Source organism: Ranitomeya imitator, chromosome 1, assembly GCF_032444005.1.
Source record: "Ranitomeya imitator isolate aRanImi1 chromosome 1, aRanImi1.pri, whole genome shotgun sequence".
Classification (NCBI taxonomy): Eukaryota; Metazoa; Chordata; class Amphibia; order Anura; family Dendrobatidae; genus Ranitomeya; species Ranitomeya imitator.
Genome location: NC_091282.1, coordinates 1,072,716,634 through 1,072,738,025, shown reverse-complemented (window position 1 = coordinate 1,072,738,025; position 21,392 = coordinate 1,072,716,634). Strand labels below are relative to the sequence as shown.

The following is a 21,392-nucleotide window of genomic DNA, read 5'->3' as shown; positions in this document are numbered from 1 at the left end:
AAGGATAGCAGCACTCTGGTTATTTAGGATAGCAGCACTCTGGTCGTGTAGGATAGCAGTACTCTGGTCATGAAGGATAGCAGCACTCTGGTCATGCAGGATAGCAGTACTCTGGTCATGCAGGATAGCAGTACTCTGGTCATGCAGGATAGCAGTACTCTGGTCATGAAGGATAGCAGCACTCTGGTCATGTAGGATAGCAACAGTCTGGTCATGTAGGATAGCAACACTGTTTCTTAAGGAGTAAAGCACTCATCCCTCCCCATAGCGGAGAGTGCCACATGCTTGGCTAACTCTCCAGTCATTGCAGGTTAGGCACCAGTCAGACTGGGACTCCCCATTCTGGAGATAGAGTACCCTGTGGATATGCCATAAATGTCTGCTCCTTTCATGCTTCGTCAAGCATTGAATAACATTACAAACTATTTGCTGTTCTAATGATTAAAAAGGTTCTCTAGCTCAAAATTATTGTTGTTAGGCGGCTAGTCAAGATAGCTGAGCCAGCCCCCTTCACTGCTCTCTCCGCCTATACATCAGCTGTGACAGAGAATGGGGCTGGCTTAGCAATTTTGGATGGAGAAATAATTCTTCTCTTTCATGGTTTGCTCTTGCTCTTATACATAGAGGTTTGTATTGTAGTTCTGGCTGTGGTAGGGCTTCCTTTTCTCAGTCTGCACCAACGTCAAATTGACTTTCATTGATGCGGATTGCTGTGACTATTTTCATGCCACGTGACCTGGGTGACTTGTGATGAATGAGCTGAATGTGATCAGACAATCTGGACTGAACACAGTACATCAGCTCTATTGTAGTTTTGTTCCGTCAATGTCCCACAATGGATATTTACATCTATCTGCAGGTGATTAACAGCTGACTGTTGGGACCCCCACGATCACGTGATCATAGATTGTAGATCCAAGCCCAATATTCCACATGAGTGCAGTGTGGCATCTAAATACAGTAAAGTAGCTGTCAAGGATGAACCGGACCACTTCATTCTGTGTCTGCTGCTGACATAAATGTACTTGGTTGCCTTAATTAGTGTTTTTCAGTTCTCTAAGTTTAAGGGAATTATAGAAACAGTTGAGCAAACTGCGGATATGATATGATTGATTTTAGCCGAAATACCCCATTAAATTGGTTGTCAAGTTACAGCATATTTATGACCTATCCACCGAGTAGTTCATTAATATCAGGTTGGTGCCCAAGTCTATGACCCCAACCAATCAGCTGTCATTTGCTCTGGTAGCGGTCAGATGTAAACACTTTCAACAGAGCTGTAATGTGCTGCTCCATTCCATGTGTAGTTGCCGCTGATGGGTACCGCAGAACAGTTTAGAATAGGAGCCTTTCCGCAAATTGAATAGAGCATCGCTGTTGCCGAGACAATGACAACTGTTTGGTGGGGTGCAAAGTATTGGATCCCTGTTGACTTCATGTTGCAGTGACCAGACAACCCCTGAAGTCCTAAAACTTTTATTCACATAGCCTAAGCTCAGGAAGGGGGCGTTAAAATAAAATATTAGTTATTGAGGTGCTTGTTTTGTTACCTTTTTACGTCTTTGTATTTTTGTGTTGTGCTTTGAAATAGAATAGTTTTTTGTAATTTTATGTTTCCTTGAAGAGGTTAAGCTCTTGGGTAGACTTGATCTTAGAGAAGTGACTAGAGGAAATGTCACATTCTGGATCACCTCAAGCTATGCTGCAGGGAATAGGAATTTCTGGTACACCTCAGCCCACCAGAAATGGGAATTACTATAGTGATGGATGAGAGCGAACAATTAGGTTGAAACAATTGTCTCTTAGGACTGCTCTTAGTAATTCTTATAAATAACGTACATGCACACACAGTAAAAGAGAGAACAAGAACCCCTTAGGACAGCAATTTCAGCCTTTTTGATGCTGTGACACACCTGCTGACGCGTCTTTCATGTGTTATTTTTCAGTTTACAGTAACATGAAAAATAGATGCTAATACCCCATTTATTCCAAACACTATGCAAGCGTGTACAAGTTACTTCTTGGCTGGATATCCTGATTTTCAGTGATATTATTGTTCGTAAGCCACCCACACGGCATTCATGTGAACTTCCTTTAGGACATTTTGCATATGGTAACTGAACTGTAACTCTTTGTGTCTCACCATGACACAGAAACGTGAATCCAAACTGGAACAGACATCATAAGTGAACATGTTTCAGGTCATAAAAATCCTTTATTTATTGACTGTGGCGCTATAGAAAGTTCTACCTATTTATTCAGTTAGTTTAGGTGTGTTGGTGCATGGAAAGGCTTTGACCACTCTACGTTATGGGTCAACGTGAAGGACCACCTAAATGTCTACAAGATATTTATTCTTAGATCAATCTTATGACTAGAGTCATGCATTAGCTTGGTGGACTTGCTTGAAGAAGTTGTCCGGAGTAAATCCTAAGTCTACAGTCGTTCTGTGTGACCACTGACTCCTGAATTCCCCAGAACACGCACTATGCGCTGCGGGGATTCTTTGGTTTTCTACCCGAGACTGGAGGGTATGTATGAGTTATTGAGGTACACCGTAAAGTGGTTGGATGGCTTTTACACTTTTTGATAAAAAATATTAACTATGATTTTTGCTTACATAGCAATTATGGAGTTAATGTATGCATTATTTGCAGCGATCCGATGCAGGGTATAATTATATCTCATCGTTGGTGGACACTGATAAAAAAGGGCCCCTGTGCAAGAACATTACATGGGCCCTTTTCAGCCCAAGAGCTCATCATAATGCATAATTCCACCTGCTCTGGAAATGGAAGAGAGCCTCTTTACCTTTGGTTCCCCTGTGTGGGCCCTTTTCGGGCCCCACGTTAGGCTACGTTCACACTAGCGTTGCGCCGCCCTGCGTCGGCGACGCAACGCGCGACGCACGAAAAAACGCGCGCAAACGCGTGCAAAAACGCGCGCGTTTTGCGACGCGTGCGTCGTTTTTTGACCAAAATCGGACGCACAGAAAATGCAACTTGTTGCATTTTCTTGCGTCCGACGCTAGCGTCGGAAACGACGCAAGTGTTGAAAAACGCCACCCTAAAAACGCACGTGTCCCCTATGTTAAACATAGGGGCGCGTCGTCGCTGCGTCGCCGCTGCGTCGCCGGCGCAACAGCGACGCACATTGGCGGAACGCCAATGTGAACGTAGCCTTAGATGTGTATGCTGGGGGAAATTTCTTGAATTATGCCAAGTGATGGCATTCGGCGGCCATTGTATACATTTGTGCCCCTTTGCTTAGGAGTTGCTTTTCGATACATACCGTATATTGGCCAAGTGTGTTGTATAGGGACACTCTGACCGTATGATAGGCTAAGTGCACGGTGGCCTATGGGGCATGTTGGAGGATAAACCTGATGTGAACAGAGCCTTCCAGTTTCCATCGCTCCGTACGTAGGTGACTAGACTTTCGCAGTGCAGTAAAATCTATTGCCTGTAACATATGGAAATAAATGAAGTCACATTCTTGCATTAAGAAAGATACATGTAAAATAAGGTGTTGTCATGGTAGGAAGGATGAAGAATAGCTGTGGACGTCTGCAGATTATTCCTTCTGGACACACAAATCCAGATTTATGAGGTGATCATTGGATTTTGTCTGGCTTGGATATAGTCGTATTTGAGTTAGGTGCACGCTTGTAAGTGTAGGCATACACTTGTGTAAAAGATGCAGCTTTTCATGTTCTTCCAACTTGGAATGCCAAAGCAAACAGGTTTTTGTTGGCTTGTGGCAAAGTAAAAACACATTCTGGAAAATACGCATCAGTAAATCCATAAAGCCTTTAGCAATACCTCATATGCCGCGACTTGGAAGGCTTTCTTTCTTAGCCAACATATGCTCCTCGGGGAACATGTTATTATGTGACAACCTGAGTATTGGAGAGCGGGAACGGAGACCATCTGAGTGACACAAGACGGGGGATTAGTCGTTTTGTGACTGCCACACAAGCTAGGCTAAATCCACAGCTTTTCTTTTACCGACTCATCTCCACATGGAATTCTTTTCAATTACATGTCATCAATATCTCGGCTTTATTTATTATATAGCACTGACATACTCCACATTGCTGTACAGACATGTCACAAATCCTCTCCCCCATTTACATAATGTATGTCTGCTCACATCCACTAGACCCTCCGTTCCTCTTCTTCATGGGAGATGGGATTATTCGTATACACTCTTGTGGCTCTAAAACGAGCATGCATCATCTGTAGTCTTATCTTTAGATATCTAGTCATTTTATCTGGAAATGTATGATGGATTTTATATTTGTCGATATTTTTCACTGGTCAAGCACATTATGTATCTAAGCAGAGCTGTCTGTGTGTGATTATCTACGCTGATGTCTTGCAACCAGTCGCCATGTATCTTTCGTCCTGTCCATAGTCTCACCAGGCTCTGAGACAATGCACTCTGTAAAAACCTCTCCAGAAGTTCCACCTTGTGGATCTATAAATGTGAGGACTCCGTACCGTTACCATGATGGTCCCCCTATTTCCACTGCCATCATAAAAGGCACACTACCCCGTTCCACAAGATATGGAGCTGGCTTTGTGCTAAACTTGGTTTAGTCGGCCCTAGGAGCTCTCATACTTGTAGTTTCACAGAGGACAATAGTGGATCTGTAAATGTGAGGACTCCGTACCGTTACCATGATGGTCCCCCTATTTCCACTGCCATCATAAAAGGCACACTACCCCGTTCCACAAGATATGGAGCTGGCTTTGTGCTAAGCTGGGTTTAGTCAGCCCTAGGAGCTTTCATACTTGTAGTTTCACAGAGGACAATAGTGCTCGGCTGCTCGGGATCCTGCAAGAACAAACACGCTCTACTGTCCAGGGTTGTCCTTGCCTCTGGCTAGCATAACATAGCAATATGCATGCAAAGCAAAAAGGCGGCATCCCTGTCCGTCCCATGTCTCATGGCTGCAGTGCTCCTCTGATCATTACAGTGGGGCTTTAGTCACTTTGGTGTCACCGGCACCTGAGCCATTACACAATTATACATTTAAAGGAACCTAATGTAATAGACCTATGTCAGGGTTGTCTTCTCAGCATTATGGGCCCCTGGTCATAATAATTCAGGTCTTAGTTCTAAATTTTAGCCAGATGTTCGCACTTTTTTATTTAGTGCATTAGAAAGGATGGTTATCAATTCACTGAAGATAGAAAACAGATTTCCAATCTGTGAATAACCCTCTGCCCGTTTTGTCAGTTCAAAGATTAGAGAATGAGGAGGGAAGTTTCCATCTTGACCTTTTCAGGTTTACTGAGATACCTCTTCTTCTGCTGATCCATCATTATCATATCTACTAAGATGCACATTTCATTTTCGTTCCCATTTTTTCCCATCACTGTAATCTGTATCTGGACACATACTCCCTGGCATTGAACTCATATTCACTAAATTTGTCTCCAGTTTCCTGAGGATAGCTTTTCATAGACTCGAGAAGATTTGTGGCAGCAAGGATGTCCACATTGTCTGATTGCGGGGCCTTGCATGTTTTGTTAATTTTTTCTAGCAGTCGTTCCAAACAATTGTGAGAGAGATCATTTCCAGGTTTTTAATTTCTTTGCCCAATCCTTCTGCCTCTTTCCTTGTATTCACTTGCTGTTCATTGTCAAGTAACAGAGAACCCAGTGCATTTTGTTTTCTTGAAACCCCCATATGGAGCATGTACAGTATCAAAATGAGCTGATCATCATGTGTCGGACACGTTGGACCACAAAATATTTTCCTAAAGATGATTACAATACATTCTAGCCATGACAACCAGCAAAAAATGAGGACAGATGCTGAACAAAGTCAAAGAATTTTACAGTCTGTAGACAACACTCTGCTTTTACTCCATGCTCAAGCTGTGTCCGGCACAGGGGACATACATGGTAAACTCATTAAAGTGAATCGGGCATCAGGATTTTGCTAGTAAACTACAGGCATGGTCAGGTTGGCACCGTTATACTGATTAAAATCATATCTGGGTTGAAGAAATCCATCTTGTGGTTAATCTTTGTTTTCAGTTTTGAGTTAATGAGATTCTCATGCTTCGGGGCAGGTCTTTCTTTGGCGCTTTGGCTCATTGTCATCCTTGTGGACTTAGATCACTGAACCTTCAGTGACCTGCCTCGTATTTTAAATACTGTGCAGTTAATATTGTATGCAAAATGGTGGTGGTGCCTGCACTGTAGCATCTATTGCTTGGCGATAGATTCTTCTACTATTGTGCTGCCACCAGCGCCATTTTGCTGAAGCCAAATATTTTTGCTCTAACAAAATGGCGCTTGCAGTTGTGCTTGTGCAGAAGCATTTATCTGCAAGCAATGCTCTCAATCTGCGCAAGTGCTGCTCAACCAAGCGATAGGTGTTACTGCTCAGGAGCTGCTGCCGACGCCATTGTGCTGCAGTTACATTTTTGTGGGTAAAGGTCATAATACTAACTGCGCCAGCGCAGTATTTAAAATAGGAGGCAGACCACTGAAGGTTCAGGGTCCTGTCATTTAAGCCCACAAGGAAGACAATGAGCCAAAGTACCAAACAAAGACCCGCACACAGGCCGCCCCGAAGTACGAGCATATAACTAACTGAAAACTTCCGACAAAGATTAAACAATAACCACAAGGCGGATTTCTTCACCCCAGATTTCATTTTAATCAGTATAACGGCGCCAACCTGACCATGCCTGTAGTTTACTTAGCAAAATCCTGATGACAGGTTTCCTTTACGTTGATGAATCCGTGGTTGCAATCCAGTATATCGTCTTGACTTACAGCTGTGGCTGAAAGTGTTGGCACCCTGTCCCACGTACCTTCTTTTCTGTTTTTTTTTTTTTCCTCTTCCAATACACACAAAGGAATTAAACTTGTGTATAATGAAACATGTGTAATTGCCATAATTTTCTGGGAGAAATACTTCATTTTCTGGAACAATTTCAAGAGAGCTAACGCTTTTGGCCATGACTGTATATCAGTCCATGTTCTCTTCTCTTCTGTAATAGTGAATGAGTGACTGCCCCCAGTGCGCTGTCTACTGTTTGCTTGCTTTCCATATGTTTGCTTTTGTGTAAACAGCTTATTGTAAGCGTGCTGATAATACCATAATGATACAAAACAAATATTATCATGCTTCTCACTGGAGTTTGGCAGGCAATCTGCTTATTTGGGCTGCTGCTTATTTTCATTAAATCCACATCATAGTTCACGTAAGGAAAGGCAATGCTTAGAGGCCGTGCGCCAGTCCGTACGTAGCAGTGTAATGTCAGATCACACTTATTTTATATCACCTACCATTATATTTGGAGTGTAGCGTGGACACACATCTACCAAAATGCTGCCTAAGCCGGTGTGCACACATTCAGTACTTGCAGTAGATTTTACTGTAGCAAAAAAACAAGAGTGTTGGCAGGAAAGTCCTAAGGAGTAGTGCTTACCTAGCTTCATATATGGCATGATGGTCCTAATGGGTCATAGAAATGATTATAGCCTGACTGAAGGAATACCTTCGGGGGTGGGGGATGGTATAAACTGAAGCCCAGTTTTTTAATTTATTTTCCTCCTTTATGTGATGCTAAATGCCTTCTTGCTTCTGACCAAGTCTTCATGTGAGTCAATAGACCATGAACAGGCCAACTCCCTGGATAAGCACTTTCTGCATTTACTCCCGGGGCTAAAACATATAATTTATCTACCAAATGATACAGTATTTTACATTGAAATAAATAACGGTTTGATTTTTAATATGAGACGTTATTGAAGTCCCCTTTTTTGAATGATACGAAGTGGGAAGGGATTGTTATAAAATGTAGAGGTCATACTAAACTCTGCAAACCCCAGGAACCCTGGTGGTCTCTGGCAGGAGACACAATTACCTGGTTGCTGAACACAGATTAGCTGGTCAGGACTTCATCCCATGAGAAGTGATGATTCACGTCCATGCGATCATCCGAGCCCTGAGGCCGCTGACTGAGAAATGGCATGTCATCACCCTGGTGGGATGACATCCCGGCTTAGTCAATAACACTTTTTTTGGGAAGCACTTTAAGGCCATTTTTGATGTTAGGAAAACTCTTCATATTATAAAAACGTATTTACAGAAAAATGGTTTTCAAAACTGATTTAGGTCTCATTCACATGTCAGTATTTGGTCAGTATTTTACCTCAGTATTTGTAGCCAAAACCAGGAGTGGGTGATAAATGCAGAAGTGGTGCATATGTTTCTATTATACATTTCCTCTGATTATTCTTCTCCTGGTTTTGGCTTACAAATACTGAGGTAAAAACTGACCAAATACTGAACGTGTGAACGTGGGCTTAACTGAAGAACCCTCTAATGTGATGAGTTGTTGCTCTTCTCATTATTAATCCCCAAGTCACTGATAGTTTCAGAAGTATAAAATAAGAATCCAGAATGGATAGTATTATCATGTTAGCTGATTTGTTTTGCACCCTGGGGGTCTTGATTTATTCATGTATGAACCCAGGCAACCAACACATGACTGGATGAAATCCAGCTGACGGTTGGACTACATTGGATCTTATTAGGGAGGTTTTGCAAATCAACCCTTTCCCATTGCGTTTGTTCCACATGGTGAATATTCTTTAGTTGACCCAGCTGGCACCACTTGCCCGTGACATCATGTTGTGTGCCCGTTGTCGGCATCAGAATGTAGCAGCTTGGTAAGAAGTTTATATCTTTGGGCAGTGCCTGCTATACTCTTCCAGCCACGTTCTGGAGCTAAACTTTAAGTAACAACGTGCTGCAAATACTATAATAAAGATATAGCCATCATTGAGGAAATGGTGACATGAGAGGTAGATATTTGTAACAAAGCGATAGATTTAGATTTTCCCCTTATAGACTCACTAGCTGTTTCCAGCCAGCTAACGCTCGGCACGCTCATTGATATCTAATTAACGCTGCTGGTGATTATGCACCTTTTATGTACGTTTACCTTGGCTGAAGTGGTTGAATTGCTGCGTGTGGTAATGTGTGGGGACAGAGCCTCGTTTGGTAATGTGTGGGGGACAGAGCCTCGTGTGGTAATGTGTGAGGACGGAGCCTCGTGTGGTAATGTGTGTGGACGGAGCCTCGTGTGGTAATGTGTGGGGATGGAGCCTCTTGTGGTAATGTGTGAGGACGGAGCATCGTGTGGTAATGTGTGAGGACGGAGCATCGTGTGGTAATGTGTGTGGACAGAGCCTCGTGTGGTAATGTGTGGGGACGAAGCCTCGTGTGGTAATGTGTGGGGATGGAGCCTCGTGAGTAGTTTGTGGGGACGGAGCCTTGTGTGGTAATGTGTGTGGACGGAGCATCGTGTGGTAATGTGTGAGGACGGAGCATCGTGTGGTAATGTGTGGGGATGGAGCCTCGTGTGGTAATGTGTGAGGATGGAGCCTCGTGTGGTAATGTGTGTGGACGGGATTATGTGTGGTAATGGGGTGGGGGGCGGTATTATGTGTGGTGATGTGGTGGGGGCGGGGCTACTGTGCAGGGGGCGGGATTAGCGAGTAATCAAATGCTTCTTATATATATAGATTTGTTTCTTGAGAAATATTATTGTATTGCTCCACATTTTGTCTTCTAAGAATATTATTAAGTAGTATGATCATAATATGCTAAACTTTCTAAAAATCTAAAAGCATCCTAAACCCTTTCAGTTAGAAGGGCTCAGTTTTAGTACGGTAGGCAGTGTCGGACACAGACAGAACAGGGCCCCTGTGCAGGAACAGTATATGGGCCCTTTGCCATCCAATAATTAATCGTAATGCACAATTTCACTTGCTTTGGAAGTGGATGTGAGCCCCTTTGACCACAGATTGCACCTTTGATATGTCCGCCCTTGACAGAAGACATCATTTCCGATACATCTAGACCTTAAAAGGTAAATTCACATGCTGTGTATTTAGAGAGAATTTTCAGCGCTGAGATGTGTGCTGAAAATCTGGCGCATAACAGTGTAGTATACAACCAACTAAGTGAATGAAATCCTAACAAATCTGATCTATTCCTTGGTGAATATTTCTTCTCGAGATGCCCGATGATAAAATCTGCTCCTTCTCTGTTCTTTTTGAGGAACATAGTGTGCATTTTTACTTTTTGCAATGGAAAGATGAAATCTGTGTCAAATTTGAAACATGCCCAGCATTTTACACAGAGGGATGTTGCTGCAGAAAATCCGCTCTAAATCAGTATCGTGTCAACATACCCTTTATTAAAGGGGTTTCCAAACTTTCAAAAATCCCCGGTCTGATGAGCATTGTGCTGAAAATAACAGATATTCAGCCTGAGGCCGGCGTCACACACAGCGTAAAACAATACGGTCCGTATATTACGGCCGTAATACGCTGAAAAGTCCCGAAAAAAGTGGTCCGTAGCTCCTCCGTAGGCAGGGTGTGTCAGCGTTTTTTGCGCATGGCATCCTCCGTATGTAATCCGTATGGCATCCGTACTGCGTGGTTTTCTCGCAGGCTAGCAAAACCAACATACCGCTATAGAAGTGATCCATGTGTCCCAAAAAGAAAAGAAAAAATATATATACTGTCTATATATATATATATATATATATATATATATATATATATATATATGTGTGTGTCAGTAGACACATATATTAGAGAGAAAAGCCGGTAATTCAGTGCGGTGTACAGTAAAATCACACTGACAGCTTACAGTAGAATAGGTAGAATAAATGTGTACACATAGAATAGGTATATATATATATATATATGTCAGTGAGACACATATATGTATATATATTAATATTTATTCCAGCGCTATACAGCTTGAAAGCCGGTAATTCCAATACCGGCTTTTTCTTTCTCCTTCCTAAAACCCGACATGATTTGAGACATGGTTTGCATACAGTAAACCATGTCTTCTCTCCATTTTTTTTGCAGATTCCACACTACTAATGTCAGTAGTGTGTATCTGCAAAATTTGGCCGTTCTAGCTCTTAAAATAAAGGGTTAAATGGCGGAAAAAATTGGCGTGGGCTCCCGCGCAATTTTCTCCGCCAGAGTAGTAAAGCCAGTGACTGAGGGCAGATATTAATAGCCTGGAGAGGGTCCACGGTTATTGGCCCCCCCCTGGCTAAAAATATCTGCCCCCAGCCACCCCAGAAAAGGCACATCTGGAAGATGCGCCTATTCTGGCACTTGGCCACTCTCTTCCCATTCCCGTGTAGCGGTGGGATATGGGGTAATGAAGGGTTAATGCCACCTTGCTATTGTAAGGTGACATTAAGCCTAATTAATAATGGAGAGGCGTCAATTATGACACCTATCCATTATTAATCCAATTGTAGTGAAGGGTTAAATAAAACACAAACACATTATTTAAAATTATTTTAATGAAATAAAAACAATGGTTGTTGCAGTATTTTATTCAACGCCCAATCCAGTCACTGAAGACCCTCGTTCTGTGAGTAAAAAAACATAATAAACCAACAATATACTTACCCTCCGCAGATCTGTAACGTCCAACGATGTAAATCCTTCTGAAGGGGTTAAAACATTTTGCAGCAAGGAGCTGTGCTAATGCAGGCTGCTCCTCGCTGCAAAACCCCAGGGAATGAGGCTAAAAATAGATCAAGGATCTATATTTAGCTTTATTTGCGGTGAGGCGCCCTCTGCTGGCTGTTCATAGATCGTGGGAAATTACCTAGAAAGCTCCCTGGCTTTCTAGGTAATTTCCCACGATCTATGAACAGCCAGCAGAGGGCGCCTCACCGCAAATAAAGCTAAATATAGATCCTTGATCTAGCTCCCTGGCTTTCTAGGTAATTTCCCACGATCTATGAACAGCCAGCAGAGGGCGCCTCACCGCAAATAAAGCTAAATATAGATCCTTGATCTATTTTTAGCCTCATTCCCTGGGGTTTTGCAGCGAGGAGCAGCCTGCATTAGCACAGCTCCTTGCTGCAAAATGTTTTAACCCCTTCAGAAGGATTTACATCGTTGGACGTTACAGATCTGCGGAGGGTAAGTATATTGTTGGTTTATTATGTTTTTTTACTCACAGAACGAGGGTCTTCAGTGACTGGATTGGGCGTTGAATAAAATACTGCAACAACCATTGTTTTTATTTCATTAAAATAATTTTAAATAATGTGTTTGTGTTTTATTTAACCCTTCACTACAATTGGATTAATAATGGATAGGTGTCATAATTGACGCCTCTCCATTATTAATTAGGCTTAATGTCACCTTACAATAGCAAGGTGGCATTAACCCTTCATTACCCCATATCCCACCGCTACACGGGAATGGGAAGAGAGTGGCCAAGTGCCAGAATAGGCGCATCTTCCAGATGTGCCTTTTCTGGGGTGGCTGGGGGCAGATATTTTTAGCCAGGGGGGGGCCAATAACCGTGGACCCTCTCCAGGCTATTAATATCTGCCCTCAGTCACTGGCTTTACTACTCTGGCGGAGAAAATTGCGCGGGAGCCCACGCCAATTTTTTCCGCCATTTAACCCTTTATTTTAAGAGCTAGAACGGCCAAATTTTGCAGATACACACTACTGACATTAGTAGTGTGGAATCTGCAAAAAAAATGGAGAGAAGACATGGTTTACTGTATGCAAACCATGTCTCAAATCATGTCGGGTTTTAGGAAGGAGAAAGAAAAAGCCGGTATTGGAATTACCGGCTTTCAAGCTGTATAGCGCTGGAATAAATATTAATATATATACATATATGTGTCTCACTGACATATATATATATATACCTATTCTATGTGTACACATTTATTCTACCTATTGGACTGTAAGCTGTCAGTGTGATTTTACTGTACACCGCACTGAATTGCCGGCTTTTCTCTCTAACAGCGCTGCGTATTTCTCGCAAGTCACACTGCTTGTCCGTGTGTAATCCGTATTTTTCACGCTTCCATAGACTTTCATTGGCGTATTTCTTGCGCAGTACGGTGACAAACGCAGCATGCTGCGATTTTGTACGGCCGTAGAAAGCCGTATAATACTGATCAGTAAAATACGGCAAATAGGAGCAGGGGCATAGAGAATAATTGTGCCGTATTTTTTGCGAGTTTTACGGACGTAGATTCTGCGCTCTTACGTCTGTAAAACTCGCAAGTGTGACGCCGGCCTAAAGGGCCTCATTTATCCTAATTATCGACACAGTTTGTCGGTTCAGAGTTCAGCTTGGCTTTCTTTGAAGAAATGAAGGCTGAGCTTTGGTGGCTTGCTATAGATGACAAAAGCAAATTTTGATTTGCACAAAGTGAAGGCGGATGTATGCGGCAGCCATCATGTTGGCGGCTGCTACCTCAGTGTATTTGCAGATGTAACAGCCTATTTTGTTTTTTTTTTACAGTGAAGTTATCTTGCTTTATTTGCTTTTATGTTTTATCGTATTTTATTAGTATGGCTCAATACATACTTCACAGTGTAAGGCATTATTGAGCAATTTTTGCAGACGGGCTGTACAGATCGGCGCATGTGGCATTTGCCACATTTCTGTTGGGAATGGGTAATTTATGGTCAGAGTAAGACTAAGTCATTCTCTTGGTTTGACCTGGGGACTACACATTTTCCTTCCTAAGAAAGAGATTTGTGAGCAGGTTTGCGCTTTCTACACTTTTTGATTGAAGGCGAATATCAATGCCTGAAAAAAAGGTGGATTCCCAACTTGTAAGAAACCTAAGACCAGTGGAGCTAGAGAAAGCCACAACTGGAGCACATGTGAACCTCATTATAGGTGTACGGATTACCGATACCTCACACGTCCACCATTGTACGGCTCCCGGGTGGGTTCATGTGGATCGCGTTGTGACAAATGCTGAGATAATTTTTCTCTGTCTCTACAGGACGACATTCTCACGGTGATCCGCAGAGTGGATGAGAACTGGGCAGAAGGAATGCTGGGGGACAAAATCGGAATATTCCCAATTTCCTACGTGGAAGTAAGTAATACACTCGGGATAATAGAAAAATGAGCTGGTTTCTAGGAATGAGCTGTGAGGCCTGTGTTCACATAACCCCAGATCAGGACCATTTATGACTTTCTATGTACATAGATCTTCCAGGCCGACTCCATTAATAAAGCACATGTGGTGTCTTGTCTTCATCATTCATAGAATATGCTGAAGTCATTACTAGTCCACGGTTACCACAATTATCATAGAGAATGAGTTCCTCCACATTGTCATCAGGAAGGTATGTTAGCTCAGGCTCGCTTTGTTTTTTCAGGTCTGCGAAGTGCTCACTTTACTGTGGCTGATGCATAAAGACATATTTTCTTCATAAGTCACCATACTGGCAGGTTTCAGGAGAAGCACAGATGATTCTGTGGTATTTGTGCTACATCCATGGATACGTCTGCACCAGAGATCCCATAGTTTGCTTGAATATTTCCTAAATTAGTCACGGTGGAGGAAATAAGAACAATTTGTAGATTATTAACCCTCTAAACCTCTGCCACATAACTCTCTATATTTTATGTTATAACATGTTTTCTATCTGAATTTCTATGTTTTGTGTTGCCTTAGTAGTAATAGCTAAAAATCCATGTGTGACGTGGAGAGACAGTGGGCCTCATTTATTAAAACCAGCTTTGTGGCCCACAGAAGTTCAGCTCTGGTAAAATGAAAGCTGTATTGTAATTGGTTGCTACCGGCAACAAAGACCCTTTTGGTAAACGAGGTATTTTATCAGACAGGCCTCTTTATCTGTTTAACACCCCATGTCATACATTTTCATTGCAGGTGGTGTATCGAGCAGGCTCGGGAGCTGAGCCTTCTTCATATGCAGCATATGCTGGCTTTGTTACTTTGTCTGTAGCAGCAATCAGAGCTTGTTCTGATCGCTGCTGTTTATCATTTACATGCCATTGTGAATCACTGATGATAGTACAGTGGCAGCTGGAGGCTTTCTGAAGTCCCCATTGGCTGCCATTTTAGTCATCCTGTGAAACTCAGGCATAGGGCTCGCTCACACGAGCGTATAAAGTGCAATGCGAGGAAACATCACATTACTCTCTGACCAATATTATTCAATGAGTCATTGCTGATCTGTGAGTTTTTTTCTCAGCTCTAATCAGACTAAGGAAAAAAATCGCAGAATGCTCTGATTGCATTTATTGGACGAGACTCGCCAGTGCAAGGTTACAGGTGCAAGAAAAAATATTGGAGCCAGAACCCTCGGAATAGATAGATATCCTGTAGATATATAATTTCACTAGCCCCTACATATAACAAACTTACACCCTTTTGTGCCTTTCATTTAACCTATTAAATAAATAATTAAAAAAAAAAAAACAACAACTTAGAGCCCCCCTCATTTTTGAAAACCAGCAAAGATAAGGCAGACAGCTGCAGACTTGTATTATCAGACTGGAAGGTCCCTGGTTTTTGAGCTTTTCCCAGCATAAAAATAAAAGTCCGCAGCCACCTCAGAATTGGTGCTTCACATTAGATGCGCCAATTCTGGCGCTTTGTCTGACTCTTCCCAATTGCCCTGGTGCGATGGCAATCTTGGTAATGGTAGTTGGAGTTGATGACAACTGTGATTTGTAGTCCAGAAATGGATACCTGAAAAACACAGAAAAAAATGACAGAAATAAAAACAAGAGACAGTCACTCATTCACTAATTTGTTACAAAGCTCCAATGTAATCCACGTTCCCTGAAACTGGCTCTGGCAGTAGAGTGAGAGCTATAACTAACGACATCTTGAAGATCTGACCACAGAACTTCTGTGGATGTAGGCTTGTGTAAATCCTTCTGTCTCTTTATGTAATCCCAAACAGACTCAATAATGTTGAGATCAAGGCTCTGAGGCCATGCCATCACTTCCAGGAATCTGTTTTTCCATGACAATGGCTAAATATTTGGAATCATTGTCTTGCTGCAGAGTACATTTGTAGTCAATCAAACGTTTCCCAGATGGTATTTCATGATGTGTAAATATCTGGAAACCCACCATATTTAACTGCTGCCTGCCGACCCTCATTATTGTACTGCTCTCCTGTGCTCCAGCAAACTTACTGCCTTCTGTTACACCAAAAATATTTCATATTTTGACTCATCACTCCAGAGCAACTGCCCTATGGTACCAATGCTAGTTGGGTCACTTGACCTGGTTTTCCTTCCCAATGGTATGATTTTGTGCCTCCATTCTTTCATGAATATCAATTCTGGCCAAACTTCTCTGAACATTAGATGGGTGCAGCTGGGTCCCACTGGTTACTTCCAGTTCTGAGATAATGGAACTGCACGATAGGTTATGATTTTGAAGGGAAGTAAGCATTAACGTCTTTCATCTGCTACGCTAAGTTTCCTTGGCCAACCGCTTTGTCTGCGGCCCACAATGTTGACCTTTTCTTGGTGTCCTTGATGCTGAAAAATGTAGACAGATACTTATCCATCATGTAACACCATCAGGGAGGTGTTTGATTGGCTCTAATTTATTCTGCAGCAGAACAATGACCTCAAACATACAGCCAATGTCATTAAGAACTATCTTCAGAGTAAAGAACAAGATGTCAATATCATCAAGTCTCTCTGAGATTACATGATCTCTAGTTAATTCTCCATGATGTTTGCAACAACCTCCCTCCTGAATTCCTTCAAAAACTGTGTTGCAAGTCCCTAGAAGTAATCTACTATATAATTGTCTACGGGTCACTTCCGTCTTTCTGTCTGTCCTTCTTTCTGTCACGGATATTCATTGGTCGCGGCCTCTGTCTGTCAAGGAAATCCAAGTCGCTGATTGGTCGCGTCAAAACAGCCACGACCAATCAGCGACGGGCACAGTCCGGAAGAAAATGGCCGCTCCTTACTCCCCGCAGTCACTGCCCGGCCCCGCATACTCCCGTCCAGCCACCGCTAACACAGGGTTAATGCCGGCGATAACAGACCGCTTTATGCCGCAGGTAACGCACTCCGTTACCGCCGCTATTAACCCTGTGTGTCCCCAACTTTTTACAATTAATGCTGCCTATGCGGCATCAATAGTAAAAAAATGTAATGTTAACAATAATAAAAAAACAAAAAACCTGCTATACTCACCCTCCGTAGTCCGCCGAGCCGCTCACGCCTGCAGCCATCTTCCGTTCCCAGCGATACATTGCGAAATTACCCAGAAGACTTAGCGGTCTCGCGAGACCGCTAAGTCTTCTGGGTAATTTGGCAATGCATCCTAGGAACGAAAGATGGCGGCAGCCGCGCTCCCATCGCCACAGCGCCGTTGGATCCCAGGGGTGAGTATGTAACTATTTTTTATTTTAATTATTTTTTATTTAACAGGGATATGTGCCCACACTGCTAAATACTGCGTGGAATATATGGCTGCTATATACTACGTGGGCAGTACTATATACTACATGGCTGCTATATACTACGTGGGACTGGCCAATATACTACATGTCTGTGCTGTATACTACGTGGCTCTGTGCTGTATACTATGTCGCTGTGCAATATACTATGTGGTTGGGCAATATACTACGTGGCTGGGCAATATACTACGTCACTGGGCGTGGGATACATGGCTGCTATATACTACGTGGGCAGTACTATATACTACACGGCTGCTATATACTACGTGGGCAGTACTATATACTAGATGGCTGCTATATACTATGTGGACAGTACTATATACTACATGGCTGCTATATACTACGTGGGCAGTACTATATGCTACATGGCTGCTATATACTACGTGGGCAGTACTATATACTACATGGCTGCTATATACTACGTGGGCAGTACTATATACTACATGGCTGCTATATACTACTTGGGCAGTACTATATACTACATGGCTGCTATATACTACGTGGGCAGTACTATATACTACATGGCTACTATATACTACATGGGCAGTACTATATACTACATGGCTGCTGTATACTACATGGGAGTGGCCAATATACTACGTGTCTGTGCTGTATACTATGTGGCTCTGTGCTGTATACTATGTCGCTGTGCAATATACTATGTGGCTGGGCAATATACTACGTGGCTGGGCAATATACTACGTCACTGGGCAATATACTACGTGACTGGGCAATTTACTATGTGGCTGGGCAATATACTACGTGGCTGGGCAATATAGTACATGACTAGGCAATATACTACGTGGCTGGGCAATATACTACGTGGACATGCATATTCTAGAATACCCGATACGTTAGAATCAGGCCACCATCTAGTGTTTTATAAAGATAAAGGGCTGTCACACAAAATATTTAATTGATTTAGATTTAGGGTTTTTTCTTCATTTTGCATATTGTTGATTTATAAAAAATAATCTATGAACTCTTCTATTGTTGAAAGTATTCTTACTTTGCAGCATTAGTTTCACTCCTGCCTAAAACTTTTACACAGTTCTGTATGTCAGAAATATTCCTCAAATGTTATCTCAAACATACCCATAGGCCCAAAAGAGAGCCCTCCTGGCCAGTGGCATACCGCCAATGGCAGCAGGCCACGTGACACCACGCGCTCAGGAGACTGAAGCCCGGATGGAATGAGGAATGTGTTTATTTTATTTTTATTATTATATTGTAGGAAGGACCATGGGCAGTGCATTATATTGTATGGAGGACCATGGGGAGTGCATTATACTGTATGCAGGACCATGGGGAGTGCATTATATTACATGTAGGACCATGGGGAGTGCATTATACTTTTTGGACAACCATGGGGAGTGCATTATATTACATATAGGACCATGGGGAGTGCATTATACTGCATGGAAGACCATGCGGAGTGCATTATATTACATGTAGGACCATAGAGAGTGCATTATATTTTATGGAGGACCACTGGGAGTGCATTACAGTGTATGGAGGACTATGGGGTGTGCATTTTACTGTATGGAGGACCATAGGGAGTGCATTATATTGTATGGAGGACCATGGGGAGTGCATTATATTGTATGGAGGACCATGGGGAGTGCATTATATTGTATGGAGGACCATGTGGAGTGCATTATATTGTATGGAGGATCATGGGAAGTGCATTATATTACATGTAGGACCATGGGGAGTGCATTATATTTTATGGATGACCACTGGGAGTGCATTACAGTGTATGGAGGACCATGGGGAGTGCATTTTACTGTATGGAGGACCATGGGGAGTGCATTATATTGTATGGAGGACCATGGGGAGTGCATTATATTGTATGGAGGACCATGGGGAGTGCATTATATTGTATGGAGGATCATGGGAAGTGCATTATATTACATGTAGGACCATGGGGAGTGCATTATATTTTATGGATGACCACTGGGAGTGCATTACAGTGTGTGGAGGACCATGGGGAGTACATTTTACTGTATGGAGGACCATGGGGAGTGCATTATATTGTATGGAGGACCATGGGGAGTGCATTATATTGTATGGAGGACCATGGGGAGTGCATTATATTGTATGGAGGACCATGGGGAGTGCATTATATTGTATGGAGGATCATGGGAAGTGCATTACATTACATGTAGGACCATGGGGAGTGCATTATATTGTATGGAGGACCATGAGGAGTGCATTATATTGTATGGAGGACCATGGGGAGTGCATTATACTGTATGGAGGACCATGGGGAGTGCATTATATTACATGTAGGACCATGGGGAGTGCATTATACTGTATGGAGGACCATGGGGAGTGCATTATACTGTATGGAGGACCATGGGGAGTGCATTATATTACATGTAGGACCATGGGGAGTGCATTATACTGTATGGAGGACCATGGGGAGTGCATTATATTACATTTAGGACCATGGGGAGTGCATTATACTGCATAGAAGACCATGGGGAGTGTATTATATTACATGTAGGACCATGGGGAGTGCATTATACTGTATGGGGGTGCATTATATTTTATGGAGGACCATGGAAAAATTACTATGTAAAGACTTGAAAGTTGTGACCCTGACAATTATTTAATTATTCTTTTTTTGTTTGTTTTATTAGCACTTCTGCTGTAGGGCCCTATGATTTCTATGTACGTCCCTGCTTCTGGCATTCACTGTGCCAGTATGCACAAGGTTACCTTTTATCTCACTGTATAGGAAAGCATACATTACTACACTATATACACCATATAGTAGACCCACAGGAGAATCCTCCGAGGGGGACCCTATGCAAGAGAGGGACACCACCCTCTTGTATGAGCAGAACTTGACACAATATGCTTGAATCACTATTTACAGACACAGGTGGTATCTTATTCACGTAAGAATTTACCCAGTTCATTGTTATACATTTGTTATTAAGGATAATGTCACATTTGCATGTAGTTGAAAAGTGGGGACCTGGCACCCCAGTCCGACACTGTACATAAACCTACTGCATTGTGTTATCTCGGTGATGTAGCCTAGTACATAAAAGAAAAGAACATTTTTATTTCAACTCTGCTACATCTGTTCATAAAAATGTTTAGGTTCTCTTATGGGCACAGACATGTAAACCTTAAAGGGGTTGTCCATAAAAATGTTTGGGTTCTCTTATGGGCACAGACATGTAAACCTTAAAGGGGTTGTCCATAAAAATGTTTGGATTCTCTTATGGGCACAGACATGTAAACCTTAAAGGGGTTGTCCATAAAAATGTTTGGATTCTCTTATGGGCACAGACATGTAAACCTTAAAGGGGTTGTCCAGGACTTTAACATTGATGGTCTATCCTCAAGATAGGTCATCAATGTCTGATCAGTGGTGATGCAACCAACGGCACCCCTGTCGAACAGCTGTTCCTGGTGCTGTCGGTGGCTGCAACTGCTTAGTTGTAGAGCTACACAAGCTCCGACAACAGCATAGTGGCCACGGCTGGTATTGCACATCTGCCCACTATTGTTATACATGGGGAATTTTATTGCTACTGAAGAGCTCCGTAGTACAGTTCTTCTCTGGAGGGTACCTCAAATCAGAAATAGAATTCTGCATTGTCACCTGCACTTACCCTTTCTTATATAAGAGGAATGCCCTAGGCTGATTTCTAAAATAAAAAGCAATGACACTGGCAAAGTTGTCATTAATTTTGTTTACTATTAATGGGCACTCAAAGTAAAAAAAAGGAACACACTGACATTAGTGCGAGAGCGCATCTGCAGTGACTGGCGGTGACATCAGTAAGGTGACCGGAGTTCATCAGATATGAACTGCTGTTACCTTACTAACGTCAGCGCTCACTGTGTGAGAAATGTCACCATCTGGATGTAGCGGAGCTGAGGTTCATCGTGGGAGCACTGACTCATTGAATAGCATTGGTGTGAGTGCAATGCGATTCTTTTTTCCTCTCATGGCACTCGCTGAGTTTATACACAAGTAAGGCTGTAACAAGTAAGGCTGACAAAGGCTCACTCAGACCCAGGACCTGACAATGAGTTAATACAATAAAATGGCCA

At 42.5% G+C, this 21,392-nt stretch overlaps 1 protein-coding gene across 2 annotated transcripts in view; it reads left to right on the top strand.

The window, feature by feature from the left end:
* Positions 1–21,392, top strand: part of SH3RF1 (SH3 domain containing ring finger 1) — a 200,698-nt gene that overhangs the window by 134,507 nt on the left and 44,799 nt on the right. For both annotated transcript variants that reach the window (XM_069744207.1, XM_069744206.1), the window contains exon 4: positions 13,850–13,945. In XM_069744207.1, coding sequence (XP_069600308.1) covers positions 13,850–13,945 — 96 coding nt within the window. The remainder of the gene's footprint in view (positions 1–13,849; positions 13,946–21,392) is intronic.